Here is a 15,361-nt window from a genome sequence, read left to right on the forward strand (position 1 = left end):
TGAATTCTCTATCTAGAGATAGATAAAAATTAAAAAATAAATAAATAATTTATTTTTGACCTCCCTATTTAAAACTGCACCCACCTAAGTCTTCCCCAAACTTTTTACATCTTATATAGTCATCTTCTACATACTATATGTTTTTTTACTTATGCTTTTTTTTTAATCTCCCTCTCTAGTGTATCATCAATGTAAGCTTATTAAAGACATAATTTTTTCCTCTTTTGTTCATTGCTGTATACTCAGTGCCTATACAAGTGTGTGGCAAATAGTAGATGCATAGTATTAGTTGAAGGAATAAAAAATGCATGAGTGAATACCATCCATTCTCTATCTTGGCATTCTCATTCTGATCCCTCAAACATTTTAATATTCTTTTGATTATTATAGGTACTTCTCCAGCAAGTTACTGTTCTTTCCATGGTATGCCCATTTGTTTGACACCATACATTTGTACATTTTACTCTCAACCTGGGGAAGCCCAGAGACTCCCTACTTCCTTCCTGACTAACTTCTTATCCTTTGAAATTCAGTCTACATATCACCTCTTCTAAGACAATTTCTTTTCTTTTTTAAAAATTTTTTAAATTGGAGTTCAATTTGCTAACATATAGCATAATACCCAGTGCTCATCCCGCCAAGTGCCTCCCCTCAGTGCCCCTCACCCAGTCACCCCAACCCCCCACCCACCTCCCCTTCCACTACCGCTCATTCGTTTCCCAGAGTTAGGTGTCTCTCATGTTTTGTCACCCTCACTGATATTTTCACTCATTTTCTCTCCTTTCCCTTTATTCCCTTTCACTAAATCTTATATTCCCCAAATGGATGATACCATATAATGTTTGTCTTTTTCTGATTGACTTATTTCACTCATGATGTGGGATATGTATACAATGGAATATTACTCAGCCATTAGAAACAACAAATACCCACCACTTGCTTTGATGTGGATGGAGCTGGAGAGTATTATGCTAGGAAAATTTCTATCGAACCCCTTCCCCCTGCCAAATTAGGTTAAGTGCCCTCCTGTGTATTTTCACCTACTTCCTCTAACCAGTCCTTATCACACTGCTTTCAGTGACTTTCTACTTGACTGTCTACTCCATAATTCCATAAGCTCAATGGAGGAAGGCCTGTGTGTTGTTCACTGTTGTGTTCACCTCTTGTTTTCTGGCATAGTACCTGAAACATAGTAAGTAGTTGAAAATTTGAAATGTTGCATCTAAGACTCATGTCAAGGACATTTTTATTGTGATCTTTTGGGAACCTTCTCTTCAACTGATCTTCATTCTAGGAGACATTTATCCCATGCAACTGAAAGGCAACGGGTGTCAAACTGGCAACAGGCCATGCGAAAATCCAAGATGGATTAGCCCTTTTAAGATTTAATCAATAACAACACAGTGCAGAGAGGTGAGATTCTCTCATATGCTTCTGACACATGTCATATTATCTGTGTACTTTTATGATTATCAAGGATGGAACAACTGTGACACTCACCTAAAAACTTCCCTTCAGGCTGCTGGCATACATAGAAGCTATTGGTAAATTGTTCCCATGGGCCAAAAATGTACGGGGTGCTATTTCTTATAATATGATTATGCCTACATTGTTCCTGAGGGCCCATAGGTGCCGTGGGAATACGTAATGAATTCAAGCCTGGTGCACCTTCAATGCACTTTGGGCAGGGGTCTTCCTTCTTTGCTCAAGTGCTCCTCTCCACAGTCCAGGGTAGGACTGAGAGAATTGTGTGGAATGCTGACCTATTTGAAATATGAATTTAAGCTCCTATAGTATATGGGAAGTATTATTTACCTTCTCTACTCTCTCCATCACATACAACCTTGAAAATAAGGAGGCACAAACAGGTGGTTCTTTGCTCAGAGGCATAGAGTATATTTGGAGAGGGTCCTGCCTCACCTGGACATTAATGGAAATGATGATGACAGCCTTTTTCATGGGGATGCAGAGGAACCTATGAACTCCTTTCTCCTGGACTGCGTTTTCTCTTTGTGTAGACCAGTACCTTGTGCTGAGGGGAGAGCTGAGACCTAGGTTGGATTTTCTGGTTGGGTGGCACAAGTCAGCTGAGGACAGTGCTTGGAGCTGTTGTGAGGAAGGCACAGCAACTAGGAGCATCTGGACTGAAGGGATTGTGATTGAGTTCATTGTCGAGAGACTGAGGAGCATCAAAGAAAGTCATGCCCTCCTTTGTTTTATTCTCCATCTTGGCTCCTCTCACAGGGTGTTTGGTGAGGGGTGAACTCTTCTCAATATTTTTTGTCATGGTTTTGGGCATGTCATCCTTACAGAGGAGAATGGATTCTTTATGCCTTTGACCTTTCACTTCGGGGTTAATCCAGTGTGGAAAGTGCTTCACCTTATTACCCAAGCCAGCTTCTGCAGCTTCTGGAAGAACGGGATCTTGTGAATCCTTCAGTCTGAAATGCTGCTTTTACTAGACCCTGCAGCTCTTGACCCTAGAAAGTGTGACTCTATGAATTCAGACCCTGTAAATTTTGGATCCCAAAAACATGGTCACTTTAAATGCTGGACTTACAAAATTTGGCCCAGTTAATAACGGCCCAGTAAGCTGGTCATGTAAGGTCTGGCCCATTAAGCTCTGGTGACTCCAGTTTTGGCATTCTGAGGAATCCTTGTTTGGGTGAGGTCATTCAGATTGTTTTAATAGCCTTACAGAACATTCTCATCTGGCATTTTGACCCAAGGAATCTAGGGGATACTCTAGGAACTCAATGTAAGGGAGAAACTGGTGAAGGGCTGCGAGGGATCTTGTCACCTGAGAGGATGGAAATGGTGGCTCTGCAGATCCAGACAGATCCTTGCTAGTTCCAACTCACTCAAGGCAACCATCCTAACCTAGCTCAAATTCTACTTGAGAAAGATCCTAGAGACATTGGGGAAGTCAAGGGCTCTGAGGGTTCTATTTATAAAAGTCCCTTCTGGCCCCTGAACCACAGCAGAGTATATGTTCTCTCTGGCTGGAGACAGCCTCAAACCTGCACCCCCTTGTCTATGATTCTCTGCTACGTTAAGTTTCCCAGAGTCCTCTATTTTCTCTGCTGGGGCAGGGAGTTGTCCTTACCTTTGCAGGGGCTAAGGGATCCAGGGCTTCTCCAGGCTCAGCTTGTACACACTGGCCTGCAGCTTAATACAAAGCACCTGGGCCCCTGTTGTGTCCCCAGGGGGTTGTGAGATCTTGGAGGCCCAGTGGGAAGAACCATAAGGACTAGCTTGCTTTTTGTTCTCCTCACTGCCTCAGTTTACCTGCAAACTATTCTCTAATGTGGAGCATTCTAGAACACATGGGATGATATCTGGTGGGATGGGGGAGATTCTGGAGCAATATTTTCCCCAGGTGTTTAGATTTGAAGGAGTCCTAGGCACAGATAGTCCTTGAGACAGCCACAGTTTGTTCCTGGACTCCTTTGTCTTTATAAGACTTCCCAAATGTATCTCCAGGAATTTCTTTTTCAGGTAAAAATTCAGTTTGGCCAAGATAGGTATCTTGAGTGATGAGTGGCCTGCAGGATGTCTGGCTCTCTAGAGGCACCATCTCCTTTCACCTATACTTCAGTCTGAAATGCTTGCCCACCGTTTGCACAAGTCTCACTGGCATATCGAAAGTCTGGCCTAGGACTTTTACATTGGTGTTTAGATGATATTGAGCCATAGGTTTTACTGGGCCCCCAAAAGACCCAGGTACATCTTTGTGATTGCAGATTGTCTAGTGATTGCCGAGGCCATGGCCTTGGAGAAAGCCACATAATAAAAAGCTGGCAAGCCTGACAGGCCAAAATTCGTCTCCAGTTTCTCAGTGGCTCCCTGAGAAGATACCCAGGCAGGTGCTGGTCAAGATGATCAGTGACAGCATCAGGTGAGGCCTGTTACAGCTATCAAGGCCTATCAACACTGAGGATGTTGCTTTATGATCCATGTAGGGGCTAACAGCCACCTCCATGTCTAGGGACTTACTTTCTGGGCACAAGGGAACCAAACTCCTGTCAGGGCCCTTGTAATGCTGCAGACCTAATGATTTGCGGTCCTAACAGCTGCAAATGTGGGCAGAAACAAATGCCCTAGCATATCTTCCCATGCTTGTAGTCACTGTAGCTCTGCAACATTGCCTTAGCCTGGGCAAGCAACTATAGACCAGCTCTGCTGCCATGATGAATCATGACAGGTCACTATCCCCACTGGCCTTTAGGTCTGCAAGCTAGGGGATACTCATACTGGCCAGGGTGCTGCTCTGGGGCATGGGCTGCTGGTCAGCAGGGGACAGGTGCAACTCTTTGGACTGATGTATCTTCTGGGGCAGGCTCTCACAATAATTAATCAACTTGCTAAATCAACTGCTTCTGAAAGTAGAACTCTAGCAGCTCTGGGTATGTTCCAGGGAAATACCACCTCCCTCTTGAAGACTGAAATGGGTTGCTCTTAACAGGTCCCTGGGGACAGGAAGAAACATGTCTCAGGGCTTATTTTATATGGTTCTCTGCCTCTACAGAGATTTCTGGGCAACAGCTGAGAAGCTCCAATGAAGATGTGGCTGCCTTTGCTGCTGGTGCCACTCTAAGGCTTCACACTTGGGCAGAGAAGAAAATGGGATATTGATATGGGTTTGTTGTTAGTCAGATGGAGACACCCAAATTTGGGAATGTGGGAAAAAGCTGGGGCTAACCTGGTGGAGGAAATTTTAGAGATTACAAAGCAATTATTGAAGAAAAAGGGACTGGGGCTCCCCTTTTGTGGAGAGATCTTTATTGGCAGACCAAGGACTCACTGTGCAGAAAATAGGAACCGTAGGAACATAGCTATTTTTCTGCTATAGATAGCACACTGAGGCCTCAGTGGATCTTCTGGCCAATGGATAGAGATCACTAAGAAACTAAAATGTAGTAGAGGGTGGAGCCAGAGTCATGAAGTTTGCGATTTACTTTCAGCGGTATTTGCTCTGGGTTCATAGTGGATCTTTCTATAACTCAGAAAGTTTGGGAGGAGGGGCAAGATGGCGGAAGAGGAGGTCCCCAAATCACCTGTCCCCACCAAATTACCTAGATAACCTTCAAATCATCCTGAAAATCTACGAATTCGGCCTGAGATTTAAAGAGAGAACAGGTGAAACACTACAGTGAGAAGAGTTTGTGCTTCTATCAAGGTAGGAAACGGGGAAAAAGAAATAAAGAACCAAAGGCTCCCGCGAGGAGCCGGACTGAGGCCGGGTCGAGTGTCCCCAGGACAGGAAAGCTCCGTCCCGGAGAAGCAGGAGCTGCACCAACCTTCCCGGGCAGAAAGGCGCCCGCAGGGAGTTGGAGCAGGACCCCAGGAGGGCGGGGATGCCCTCGGGCTCCCTGGGACACTAACAGACACCTGTGGCGCGCGCAGGAGAGTGCGCCGAGGTCCCTAAGGGCTGCAGCGCACACACATTGACCCGGGAGCAGATTGGAGGGGCTCGGGCGGCGGCTCCGCGGAGGGGGCTGCGCAGCTCCGGGAGCAGCTCGGCGGCTGCGGCTCCGGCAGAGGAAGAGGCTCCGTGAGGAGGGGGCTGCGCGGCTCCGGGAGCAGCTCGGCCGGGCTCAGGCAGAGGCTCCGCGGAGAGGAAGCTGCGCGGCCGGGAGCGCGAATCCAACTGCGCAGACCGGGAGCACAGGGCGCCGGGGACGCAGCCCAAGATCCGGCCTCCCCCCGGGACAGGCAGAGGCCGGGAGGGCCCAGGACAGCAAGGACGCTCCTGCCCGGAGCTGAGAAGATCAGCGGCCCCGCCCCGGAGCCTCCAGGCCCTGCAGACGGAAAGCTCCGTAGTTACTGCGGGGGCTGAATCCAGGTTTCCAGAGCTGCCACAGCCACTGGGGTTGTTCCTCCAGGGGCCTCACGGGGTAAACAACCCCCCACTGAGCCCTGCACCAGGCAGGGGGCAGAGCAGCTCCCCCAAGTGCTAACACCTGAAAATCAGCACAACAGGCCCCTCCCCAAGAAGACCAGCTAGACGGACAAGTTCCAGGGGAAGTCAAGGGACTTAAAGTATTCAGAATCAGAAGATACTCCCCCGTGTGTGTGTTTTTTTTCTTTTTGATTTCTGATTGCTTCCCCCACCCCTTTTTTCACCTTTCTTTTCTTTCTCTTTTTCTTCTCTTTTTTCCCTTTTTTCTTCCTTTTTTTTTTTTCTTTTTCTCTTTTCTTTCCTTCTCTCTCTCTCTCTTTCTCCTTTTCCCAATACAACTTGTTTTTGGCCACTCTGCACTGAACAAAATGACTAGAAGGAAAACCTCACTTCAAAAGAAAGAATCAGAAACAGTCCTCTCTCCCACAGAGTTACAAAATCTGGATTACAATTCAATGTCAGAAAGCCAATTCAGAAGCAAATTATACAGCTACTGGTGGCTCTAGAAAAAAGGATAAAAGACTCAAGAGACTTCATGACTGCAGATTTAGATCCAATTAGGCAGAAATTAAAAATCAATTGAATGAGATGCAATCCAAACTAGAAGTCCTAATGACGAGGGTTAACGAGGTGGAAGAACGAGTGAGTGACATAGAAGACAAGTTGATGGCAAAGAGGGAAACTGAGGAAAAAAGAGACAATTAAAAGACCATGAAGACAGATTAAGGGAAATAAACGACAGCCTGAGGAAGAAAAACATACGTTTAATTGGGGTTCCTGAGGGCGCCGAAAGGGACAGAGGGCCAGAATATGTATTTGAACGAATCATAGCTGAAAACTTTCCTAATCTGAGAAGGAAAACAGGCATTCAGATCCAGGAAATAGAGAGATCACCCCTAAAATCAATAAAAACCGTTCAACACCTCGACATTTAATAGTGAAGCTTGCAAATTCCAAAAATAAAGAGAAGATCCTTCAAGCAGCAAGAGACAAGAAATCCCTGACTTTTATGGGGACGAGTATTAGGGTAACAGCAGACCTCTCCACAGAGACCTGGCAGGCCAGAAAAGGCTGGCAGGATATATTCAGGTCCTAAATGAGAAGAACATGCAGCCAAGAATACTTTGTCCAGCAAGGCTCTCATTCAAAATGGAAGGAGAGATAAAGAGCTTCCAAGACAGGCAGGAACTGAAAGAATATGTGACCTCCAAACCAGCTCTGCAAGAAATTTTAAGGGGGACTCTGAAAATTCCCCTTTAAGAAGAAGTTCAGTGGAACAATCCACAAAAACAGGGACTGAATAGATATTATGATGACACTAAACTCATATCTTTCAATAGTAACTCTGAAAGTGAACAGGCTTAATGACCCCATCAAAAGGCGCAGGGTTTCAGACTGGATAAAAAAAAGCAGGACCCATCTATTTGCTGTCTACAAGAGACTCATTTTAGATAGAAGGACACCTGCAGCCTGAAAATAAAAGGTTGGAGAACCATTTACCATTCAAATGGTCCTCAAAAGAAAGCAGGGGTAGCCATCCTTATATCAGATAAACTAAAGTTTACCCCGAAGACTGTAGTGAGAGATGAAGAGGGACACTATCTCATACTTAAAGGATCTATCCAACAAGAGGACTTAGCAATCCTCAATATATATGCTCCGAATGTGGGAGCTCCCAAATATTTAAACCAATTAATAAACAAAGTGAAGAAATACTTAGATAATAATACACTTATACTTGGTGTCTTCAATCTAGCTCTTTCTATACTAGATAGGTCTTCTAAGCACAACATCTCCAAAGAAACGAGAGCTTTAAATGATACACTGGACCAGGTGGATTTCACAGATATCTACGGAACTTTATATCCAAACTCAACTGAATACACATTCTTCTCAAGTGCACATGGAACTTTCTCCAGAATAGACCACATACTGGGTCACAAATCGGGTCTGAACCAATACCAAAAGATTGGGATCGTCCCCTGCATATTCTCAGACCATAATGCCTTGAAATTAGAACTAAATCACAACAAGAAGTTTGATAGGACCTCAAACACATGGAGGTTAAGGACCATCCTGCTAAAAGATGAAAGGGTCAACCAGGAAATTAAGGAAGAATTAAAAAGATTCATGGAAACTAATGAGAATGAAGATACAACCGTTCAAAATCTTTGGGATGCAGCAAAAACAGTCCTAAGGAGGAAATACATCGCAATACAAGCATCCATTCAAAAACTGGAAAGAACTCAAATACAAAAGCTAACCTTACACTTAAAGGAGCTAGAGAAAAAACAGGAGATAGATCCTACACCCAGCAGAAGAAGAGAGTTAATAAAGATTCGAGCAGAACTCAACGAAATCGAGACCAGAAGAACTGTGGAACAGATCAACACTACCAGGAGTTGGTTCTTTGAAAGAATTAATAAGATACATAAACAATTAGCCAGCCTTATTAAAAAGAAGAGAGAGAAGACTCAATAAAATCATGAATGAGAAAGGAGAGATCACTACCAACACCAAGGAAATACAAACGATTTTAAAAACATATTATGAACAGCTATACGCCAATAAATTAGGCAATCTAGAAGAAATGGACACATTCCTGGAAAGCCACAAACTACCAAAACTGGAACAGGAAGAAATAGAAAACCTGAACAGGCCAATAGCCAGGGAGGAAATTGAAGCAGTCATCAAAAACCTCCCAAGACCAAAAGTCCAGGGCCAGATGGCTTCCCAGGGGAATTCTATCAAACGTTTAAAGAAACCATACCTATTCTACTAAAGCTGTTTGGAAAGATAGAAAGAGATAGAGTACTTCCAAATTCGTTCCACGAGGCCAGCATCACCTTAATTCCAAAACCAGACAAAGACCGCACCAAAAAGGAGAATTACAGACCAATATCCCTGATGAACATGGATGCAAAAATTCTCAACAAGATACTAGCCAATAGGATCCAACAACACATTAAGAAAATTATTCACCATGACCAAGTAGGATTTATCCCCGGGACACAAGGCTGGTTCAACACTCGTAAAACAATCAGTGTGATTCATCATATCAGCAAGAGAAAAACCAAGAACCACATGATCCTCTCAATAGATGCAGAGAAAGCATTTGACAAAATACAGCATCCATACCTCATCAAAACTCTTCAGAGTGTAGGAATAGAGGGAACTTTTCCTCGACATCTTAAAAGCCATCTACAAAAAGCCCACAGCAAATATCATTCTCAATGGGGAAGCACTGGGAGCCTTTCCCCAAGATCAGGAACAAGACAGGGATGTCCACTCTCACCACTGCTATTCAACATAGTATTGGAAGTCCTAGCCTCAGCAATCAGACAACAAAAAGACATTAAAGGCATTCAAATTGGTAAAGAAGTCAAACTCTCCCTCTTCGCCGATGACATGATACTCTACATAGAAAACCCAAAAGCCTCCACCCCAAGATTGCTAGAACTCATACAGCAATTTGGTAGCGTGGCAGGATACAAAATCAATGCCCAGAAATCAATGGCATTTCTATACATTAACAATGTGACTGAAGAAAGAGAAATTAAGGAGTCAATCCCATTTACAATTGCACCCAAAAGCATAAGATACCTAGGAATAAACCTAACCAAAGAGGTAAAGGATCTATACCCTAAAAACTATAGAACACTTCTGAAAGAAATTGAGGAAGACACAAAGAGATAGAAAAATATTCCATGCTCATGGATTGGCAGAATTAATATTGTGAAAATGTCAACGTTACCCAGGGCAATTTACACGTTTACTGCAATCCCTGTCAAAATACCATGGACTTTTTCAGAGAGTTAGAACAAATTATTTTAAGATTTGTGTGGAATCAGAAAAGACCCCAAATAGCCAGGGGAATTTTAAAAAAGAAAACCATAGGTCGGGGCATATGGTTTTCTTTTTTAAAGAGAAGAAAGTCTCTTCAATAAATGGTGCTGGGAAAATTGGACACACACATGCAGAATAATGAAACTAGACCACTCTCTTGCACCATACACAAAGATAAACTCAAAATGGATGAAAGATCTAAATGTGAGACAAGATTCCATCAAAATCCTAGAGGAGAACACAGGCAACACCCTTTTTGAACTTGGCCACAGTAACTTCTTGCAAGATACATCCACTAAGGCAAAAGAAACAAAAGCAAAAGTGAACTATTGGGACTTCATCAAGATAAGAAGCTTTTGCACAGCAAAGGATACAGTCAACAAAACTCAAAAACAACCTACAGAATGGGAGAAGATATTTGCAAATGACGTATCAGATAAAGGGCTAGTTTCCAAGATGTATAAAGAACTTCCTAAACTCAACACCAAAGAAACAAACAATCCAATCATGAAATGGGCAAAAGACATGAACAGAAATCTCACAGAGGAAGACATAGACATGGCCAACATGCACATGAGAAAATGCTCGGCATCACTTGCCATCAGGGAAATACAAATCAAAACCACAATGAGATACCACCTCACACCAGTGAGAATGGGGAAAATTAACAAGGCAGGAAACTACAAATGTTGGAGAGGATGCGGAGAAAAGGGAACCCTCTTGCACTGTTGGTGGGAATGTGAACTGGTGCAGCCACTCTGGAAAACTGTGTGGAGGTTCCTCAAAGAGTTAAAAATAGACCTACCCTACGACGCAGCAATTGCACTGTTGGGGATTTACCCCAATGATTCAGATGCAATGAAACGCCGGGACACCTGCACCCCGATGTTTCTAACAGCTATGTCCACAATAGCCAAACTGGAAGGAGCCTCGGTGTCCATCGAAAGATGAATGGATAAAGAAGATGTGGTTTATGTATACAATGGAATATTACTCAGCCATTAAAAATGACAAATACCCACCATTTGCTTCAACGTGGATGGAACTGGAGGGTATTATGCTGAGTGAAGTAAGTCAATCAGAGAAGGATAAACAGTGTATGTTCTCATTCATTTGGGGAATATAAATAATAGTGAAAGGAAATATAAGGAAAGGGAGAAGAAATGTGTAGGAAATATCAGAAAGGGAGACAGAACATAAAGACTCCTAACTCTGGGAAACGAACTAGGGGTGGTAGAAGGGGAGGAGGGCGGGGGGTGGGGGTGAGTGGGTGACTGGGCACTGAGGGGGACACTTGACAGGATGAGCACTGGGTGTTATTCTGTATGTTGGTAATTGAACACCAATAAAAAATTAATTTATTAAAAAAAAAACTCAGAAAGTTTGGGTAGACTGGTTCAACTCTCATGATCCCAGGTCAGGAAGATAGCCTATTTTTCAATAGAGGCCTTACAAGTGGCATTATGATGAAAGAAATGGTTGTTTTCTCCAGGCTTGGAAAACATTTGGGCCTATGCGTTATAAGCTGCCATAGGAACTCTTCTAAAGATTTTGGGAGCTCCCTCAGGTATAGAATTGCATTCATTTATATACATGTGCTTAAAGATGACTCAGGACTTTGGGGAAATAGGAACATGCAAGGCAACAGGGTATTTTAGCTTTGTGAGCTCTGAAATCAGGGAAAGAAAGAGAATCAGATATTCAAGGGCAGCTGACCTTGTTTCTCCAGCACACATACAGGGTAGCTCTTCCTCTTGTCCTGCTGATTCACAGGAGTCCTAGTCCCCTCACTTGAAGAAGACAGAGCTCCTGTATCCCTGGACACATCTGGCACTTGATATCCCTTCCTTCGCTGGAGGCATTCACCTTGGATATCTTGGATGCTGACACTGGTCGACTGGGCAGCTGACTGTGTTAAGCATTTCTGATCTGTTAATTGTGACTTTGTAGGGGTTACAGATGGAAGTGAAAGAGCTTTGGAGTGCAGGGAACCCTGACTCTGCTCCAAAGAGAGACAAGAGGAGCCCTGCGATGGCCCCGATGAAGAGGGAGAGGTCAGGGTTTTCTCACCTGACAGCAACTGCTGAATCTCCAGAGCCACAGCATTGCAGATGGGGCAGGAAGGATCTGCACACAGGAGCCGCCGCACACTTCCCTCCTTAGGAAGCCAGCCCTGGCTAGGAAGGGAAGACGGCAACCGTTACTGATGGACTGACACCTGCCTCTCTGAATGCGTGTGACCTGGAGATTTGGCCCACCTTCCCCTAGTCCTGGAATCCCAGGGCATTTACCCATCTCCTTTTCTTCCTAGGAAAATGCCATTGGCAAGTTATGTTGGGCTGGGTTGGACTGAGGGCTGGAGCTTGTTAGGCAAGGTCTCAGACAATGATGGAACCACAGGCCATGAGAGACACTGGGAGGTGGGGTGCATTTACTGTTGGTCTGTGTTGAGAAGCTACACCAGGAGAAGGGAACCAGGCAGAGGTGGGGAGCCAATGGTTGGCTGAGGGGCAGCACCAGGAACATTACCAGGGGGAACCTGCGGTCAGTCTCTTCTGGAGCTAAGAAGGCCACAGCCTGGCATTCAGTATTTCTAAGCTGTGGAAAATATGGTCTTTGTGGGAACTCTGCATTGTGGGGACTATAGGGTGTCCCAGTTCCTGTACATAGTATCTCTTGAGAGCCAATTCCCTTCCTTAGAAATTTTAGGAAGAGGATAAGATGACAGACTCCTTTCTGAGGGCTGTCCCAGGAATTGGCCTCCCTGAAGACAAAACCATGGAAGTAATGTCAGCAGGTTTTATGGGTCTGCCCTTGAATGGTTGCAACAGGAATAGGACAATGGTGATTTATTTATATATGCATTTATCTATTCTCTTGACTGGATAACTTGTCTTGTGGCTGAGTGCAAACTCATGTAGAGTCTTCAATGAATTACATACTAGCAAAATCCTGACTTTCAGGACCACTGTGAACCTAGCCTAGAGCAAAATCGGGAGACTCCCTGTCCTGAGACACCTGATCCCCCTCTGCCCTGGCAACTCTCTCAACCAGTGCTCAGCATCCACTGTCTGACTCCCTCCGGGACATTTTCCCTCTCCTGGTCCCTGCCACAGGCCAACCAGAGAAATCGTCCCAGGCCAGGCTGGGGATTTGGAGGATGCAAAGAGCAAGTGATCACCTTTTCATGACACAGAGCAGCTCCCACGGCTTATCAGCTTCTTCCTGACAAAATCTCCTAGCTGAAAAACCAGCAGAGTGTTAACAAAGAATGAGAGGATGCAGGGACATCCTATAGGAAGCTAAAGGCCTTTGAGGAAGAGGAGGCTGAGAAGCTGAACAATCAATGCTCTATGGCACATATGCATACAATTTACCCCACTACAACATGCTGTCCTAGACCTCATTTCATTTGATCATACAACCACACTGCGAGTGAGGCAGGATCATGAGATGCCCATTTCGTGGATCACAGACTGAGAGATGAAGTCGTTTCCACAGGGTGGTAAAACTAGTAAATGACACAGCTAAGGGCTTCTGTCCACCATCTATATTCTTCATTCTCAAGGGTATGGGGGAGGTAGAGAATTTTGGAACACTCCCAGGCTCTGATTTTCCACCCAAGAAAGTGTTCTGGGAGAAATTGTCAACTGAGGCAATTGGAGCCTTCAGTGGTTAGAGCACCTGATTACTGGCTACAGGGCTCATAGAGGGACAGGAATCAGGGGAAACTTGCCCATAGAGAGGGGAGTCTGAGGGTTAATTAGGACTTTACCTCTTGATGTTTTATCTTTAGCCCTTTGTCTGACTCTCCGGTGACACTTGAAAACAAATGAGTTAGAGCACCTAAGTTTTTCTAAGCCAGGGCACCTTTCACTTTTTGTCTAAAATGAGACAAAATTGTTAAATATTTCTCAAACTTTTCTGTATTCCAATTTTATATACTCTCGTACCATTCTTTTCTTAGTCTTTGTATTTTCACCCATCATTTCCCTTTCTTATTACTAATTCATTTTGAGGCTCTCCTATACACCATACCTCTACCCCCATTCCCTGAACAAGTTCTGTGGGAGATCAGAATGAGACAGGAGAAAAGAGGAATAGATTAAAGGATAAGGGATCTAGTAGCCAAGGGATTTTAGCTATCCAAGGTCCTGAATGTCTCCCAAACCAGAAGTGAACCCAAATTTGGAGCTATTCTGAGATCCATGAAGAAACCCCCATTAAAAAAAAAGTAAGGGTAAGGGTAATAGGAGAAAGTAAGGGAATAAAATCTTGTTTGAGGCTTAATCAGTTCAGTCGTGATCATTGTGTGTTCCCTACCCGGCAACAGCTCCTTTTAGGTCCCAACCTTAATTCTTGGTGGCTCTTTTTCACTTGCCAAATAATTAATGCAATAATAGTGATGGAGCCATAAATGTGTAAGGGATATCCAACATCCCACAGAAGAAAGGTAGGGCTCAACATAATCCAAACCTCATTAGGCATCTCTCTTCCTAGGCTTTCAGGGACTTGGAACCTAATGCTTCCAAATTAGTTTTGGACCTAATTTGACCCTGTCATCTCTGCCTCACAGGAGATGGAACCAGATCACCAGACTACATCACAAAGCTCTCCTATTTCCAAAGGCATGCAGAGCATCAGAGGCCTTTATTTGTCTAGGAGAAGCTCATGTGATTCAGTGTTCAGATGAGGATGTCTGATTGTCTGTACGAGTTGCAGAGCCTGGGCCCTAGAGGTGCCAAGGTCATGGCAGCATATACTCTTTCATGCTCTGTTCCCTATAACGTGATGGCTTAGCTCTCTCCTTTAGACAACAGTCTAGCATCTCTCCTTAGATACGTTAGTCTTTATGTACACTGCATGCCCTATAAGAGAGAGAATGGTTAGGTCAGAGGAACTCCATGAACTACATTACATCACCTATATTGGGAAGATAACCTAAAACACAAACAAGAGGCTAGGACATGCATTATCTTGTTAAGTGTTAGAAAGTGAGGATTTTGATGTCACAAGCAATTGGTGGTCAGTATTAAGAGGTTCAAGAAGAGGGTCATGTCTGACATGTCAAGGAAAGGATACAGCTGCTGTCTTTTAAAATAACTTTCTGGGGCAGCCTGGGTGGCTCAGTGGCTTAGTGCTGCCTTCAGCCCAGGGTGTGATCCTGAGACCTGGGACCCCAGACCCCAGGATCATGCTGAGTCAAAGGCAGATGCTCAGCCACTGAGCCACCCAGGCATCCCAGGGCAAGCTTTTTCTTTTTCAACCTCAGTTACCCACCACATCTATGTCCACTGAATCACATATTAATGTTAATTTCATGGCCCATGTCAACATTGTGAGATGCCTCCAATGACCTAGGACTTCTGAATTTCCTTAAGTTCTTGCCCTGATGATAGTGGTCCCACACCTCCAAAATTCTTCAGCTCAAAATCTCTGAAAGTGCTATTTGGTCCCTCCTTCAGCATCCAGTCCACCAACAAACAGGTGTGGTGAGCACTCAATCTGCGTTCATCACTAAAGTGGGCAATATCAAAGGCACAAGGACATTGAGTTGTGTTACCTGCCTGCTCTGAAGATACTTAAAAACCTAGTTACAAGGATGCCTGGGTG

At 44.3% G+C, this 15,361-nt stretch overlaps 2 protein-coding genes and 1 long non-coding RNA gene across 12 annotated transcripts in view; 1 reads left to right on the plus strand and 2 right to left on the minus strand.

Annotated features, from left to right (window-relative positions):
• The window catches only part of PHF24 (PHD finger protein 24), a 170,538-nt gene that overhangs the window by 59,393 nt on the left and 95,784 nt on the right, over positions 1-15,361 (plus strand). The window lies entirely within an intron of this gene.
• On the minus strand, positions 1,873-12,035 carry LOC140641039 (protein SPATA31F3-like). Its single transcript, XM_072840335.1, has 4 exons — positions 12,007-12,035; positions 11,819-11,925; positions 11,465-11,677; positions 1,873-2,409 (listed from the first exon to the last, which is right to left on the minus strand). The coding sequence occupies exons 1-4, from the start codon at positions 12,033-12,035 to the stop codon at positions 2,084-2,086; spliced, it is 675 nt and encodes a 224-aa protein (XP_072696436.1). The 3' UTR covers positions 1,873-2,083.
• Positions 13,500-15,361, minus strand: part of LOC140641633 (uncharacterized) — a 69,917-nt gene continuing 68,055 nt past the window's right edge. For all 9 annotated transcript variants that reach the window (XR_012038216.1, XR_012038215.1, XR_012038210.1 and 6 more), the window contains 2 exons: positions 14,072-14,616; positions 13,500-13,569 (listed from right to left, as the gene is read on the minus strand). This is a non-coding gene — a long non-coding RNA (uncharacterized lncRNA). The remainder of the gene's footprint in view (positions 13,570-14,071; positions 14,617-15,361) is intronic.

This window comes from Canis lupus, chromosome 10, assembly GCF_048164855.1.
Source record: "Canis lupus baileyi chromosome 10, mCanLup2.hap1, whole genome shotgun sequence".
Taxonomy (NCBI): Eukaryota; Metazoa; Chordata; class Mammalia; order Carnivora; family Canidae; genus Canis; species Canis lupus.

Excerpts from the sequence above, each read along its gene's own strand:
- LOC140641039 (XM_072840335.1), bottom strand. The coding sequence starts at position 12,035 with ATGCCCTGGGATTCCAGGACTAGGGGAAG. Across the intron at positions 11,678-11,818 it reads GATTCAGCAGTTGCTGTCAG|ATCAGAAATGCTTAACACAG; the intron begins GTGAGAAAACCC and ends CACAATTAACAG. Across the intron at positions 2,410-11,464 it reads ATGTGTGCTGGAGAAACAAG|AAGCTGCAGAAGCTGGCTTG; the intron begins GTCAGCTGCCCT and ends CCGTTCTTCCAG.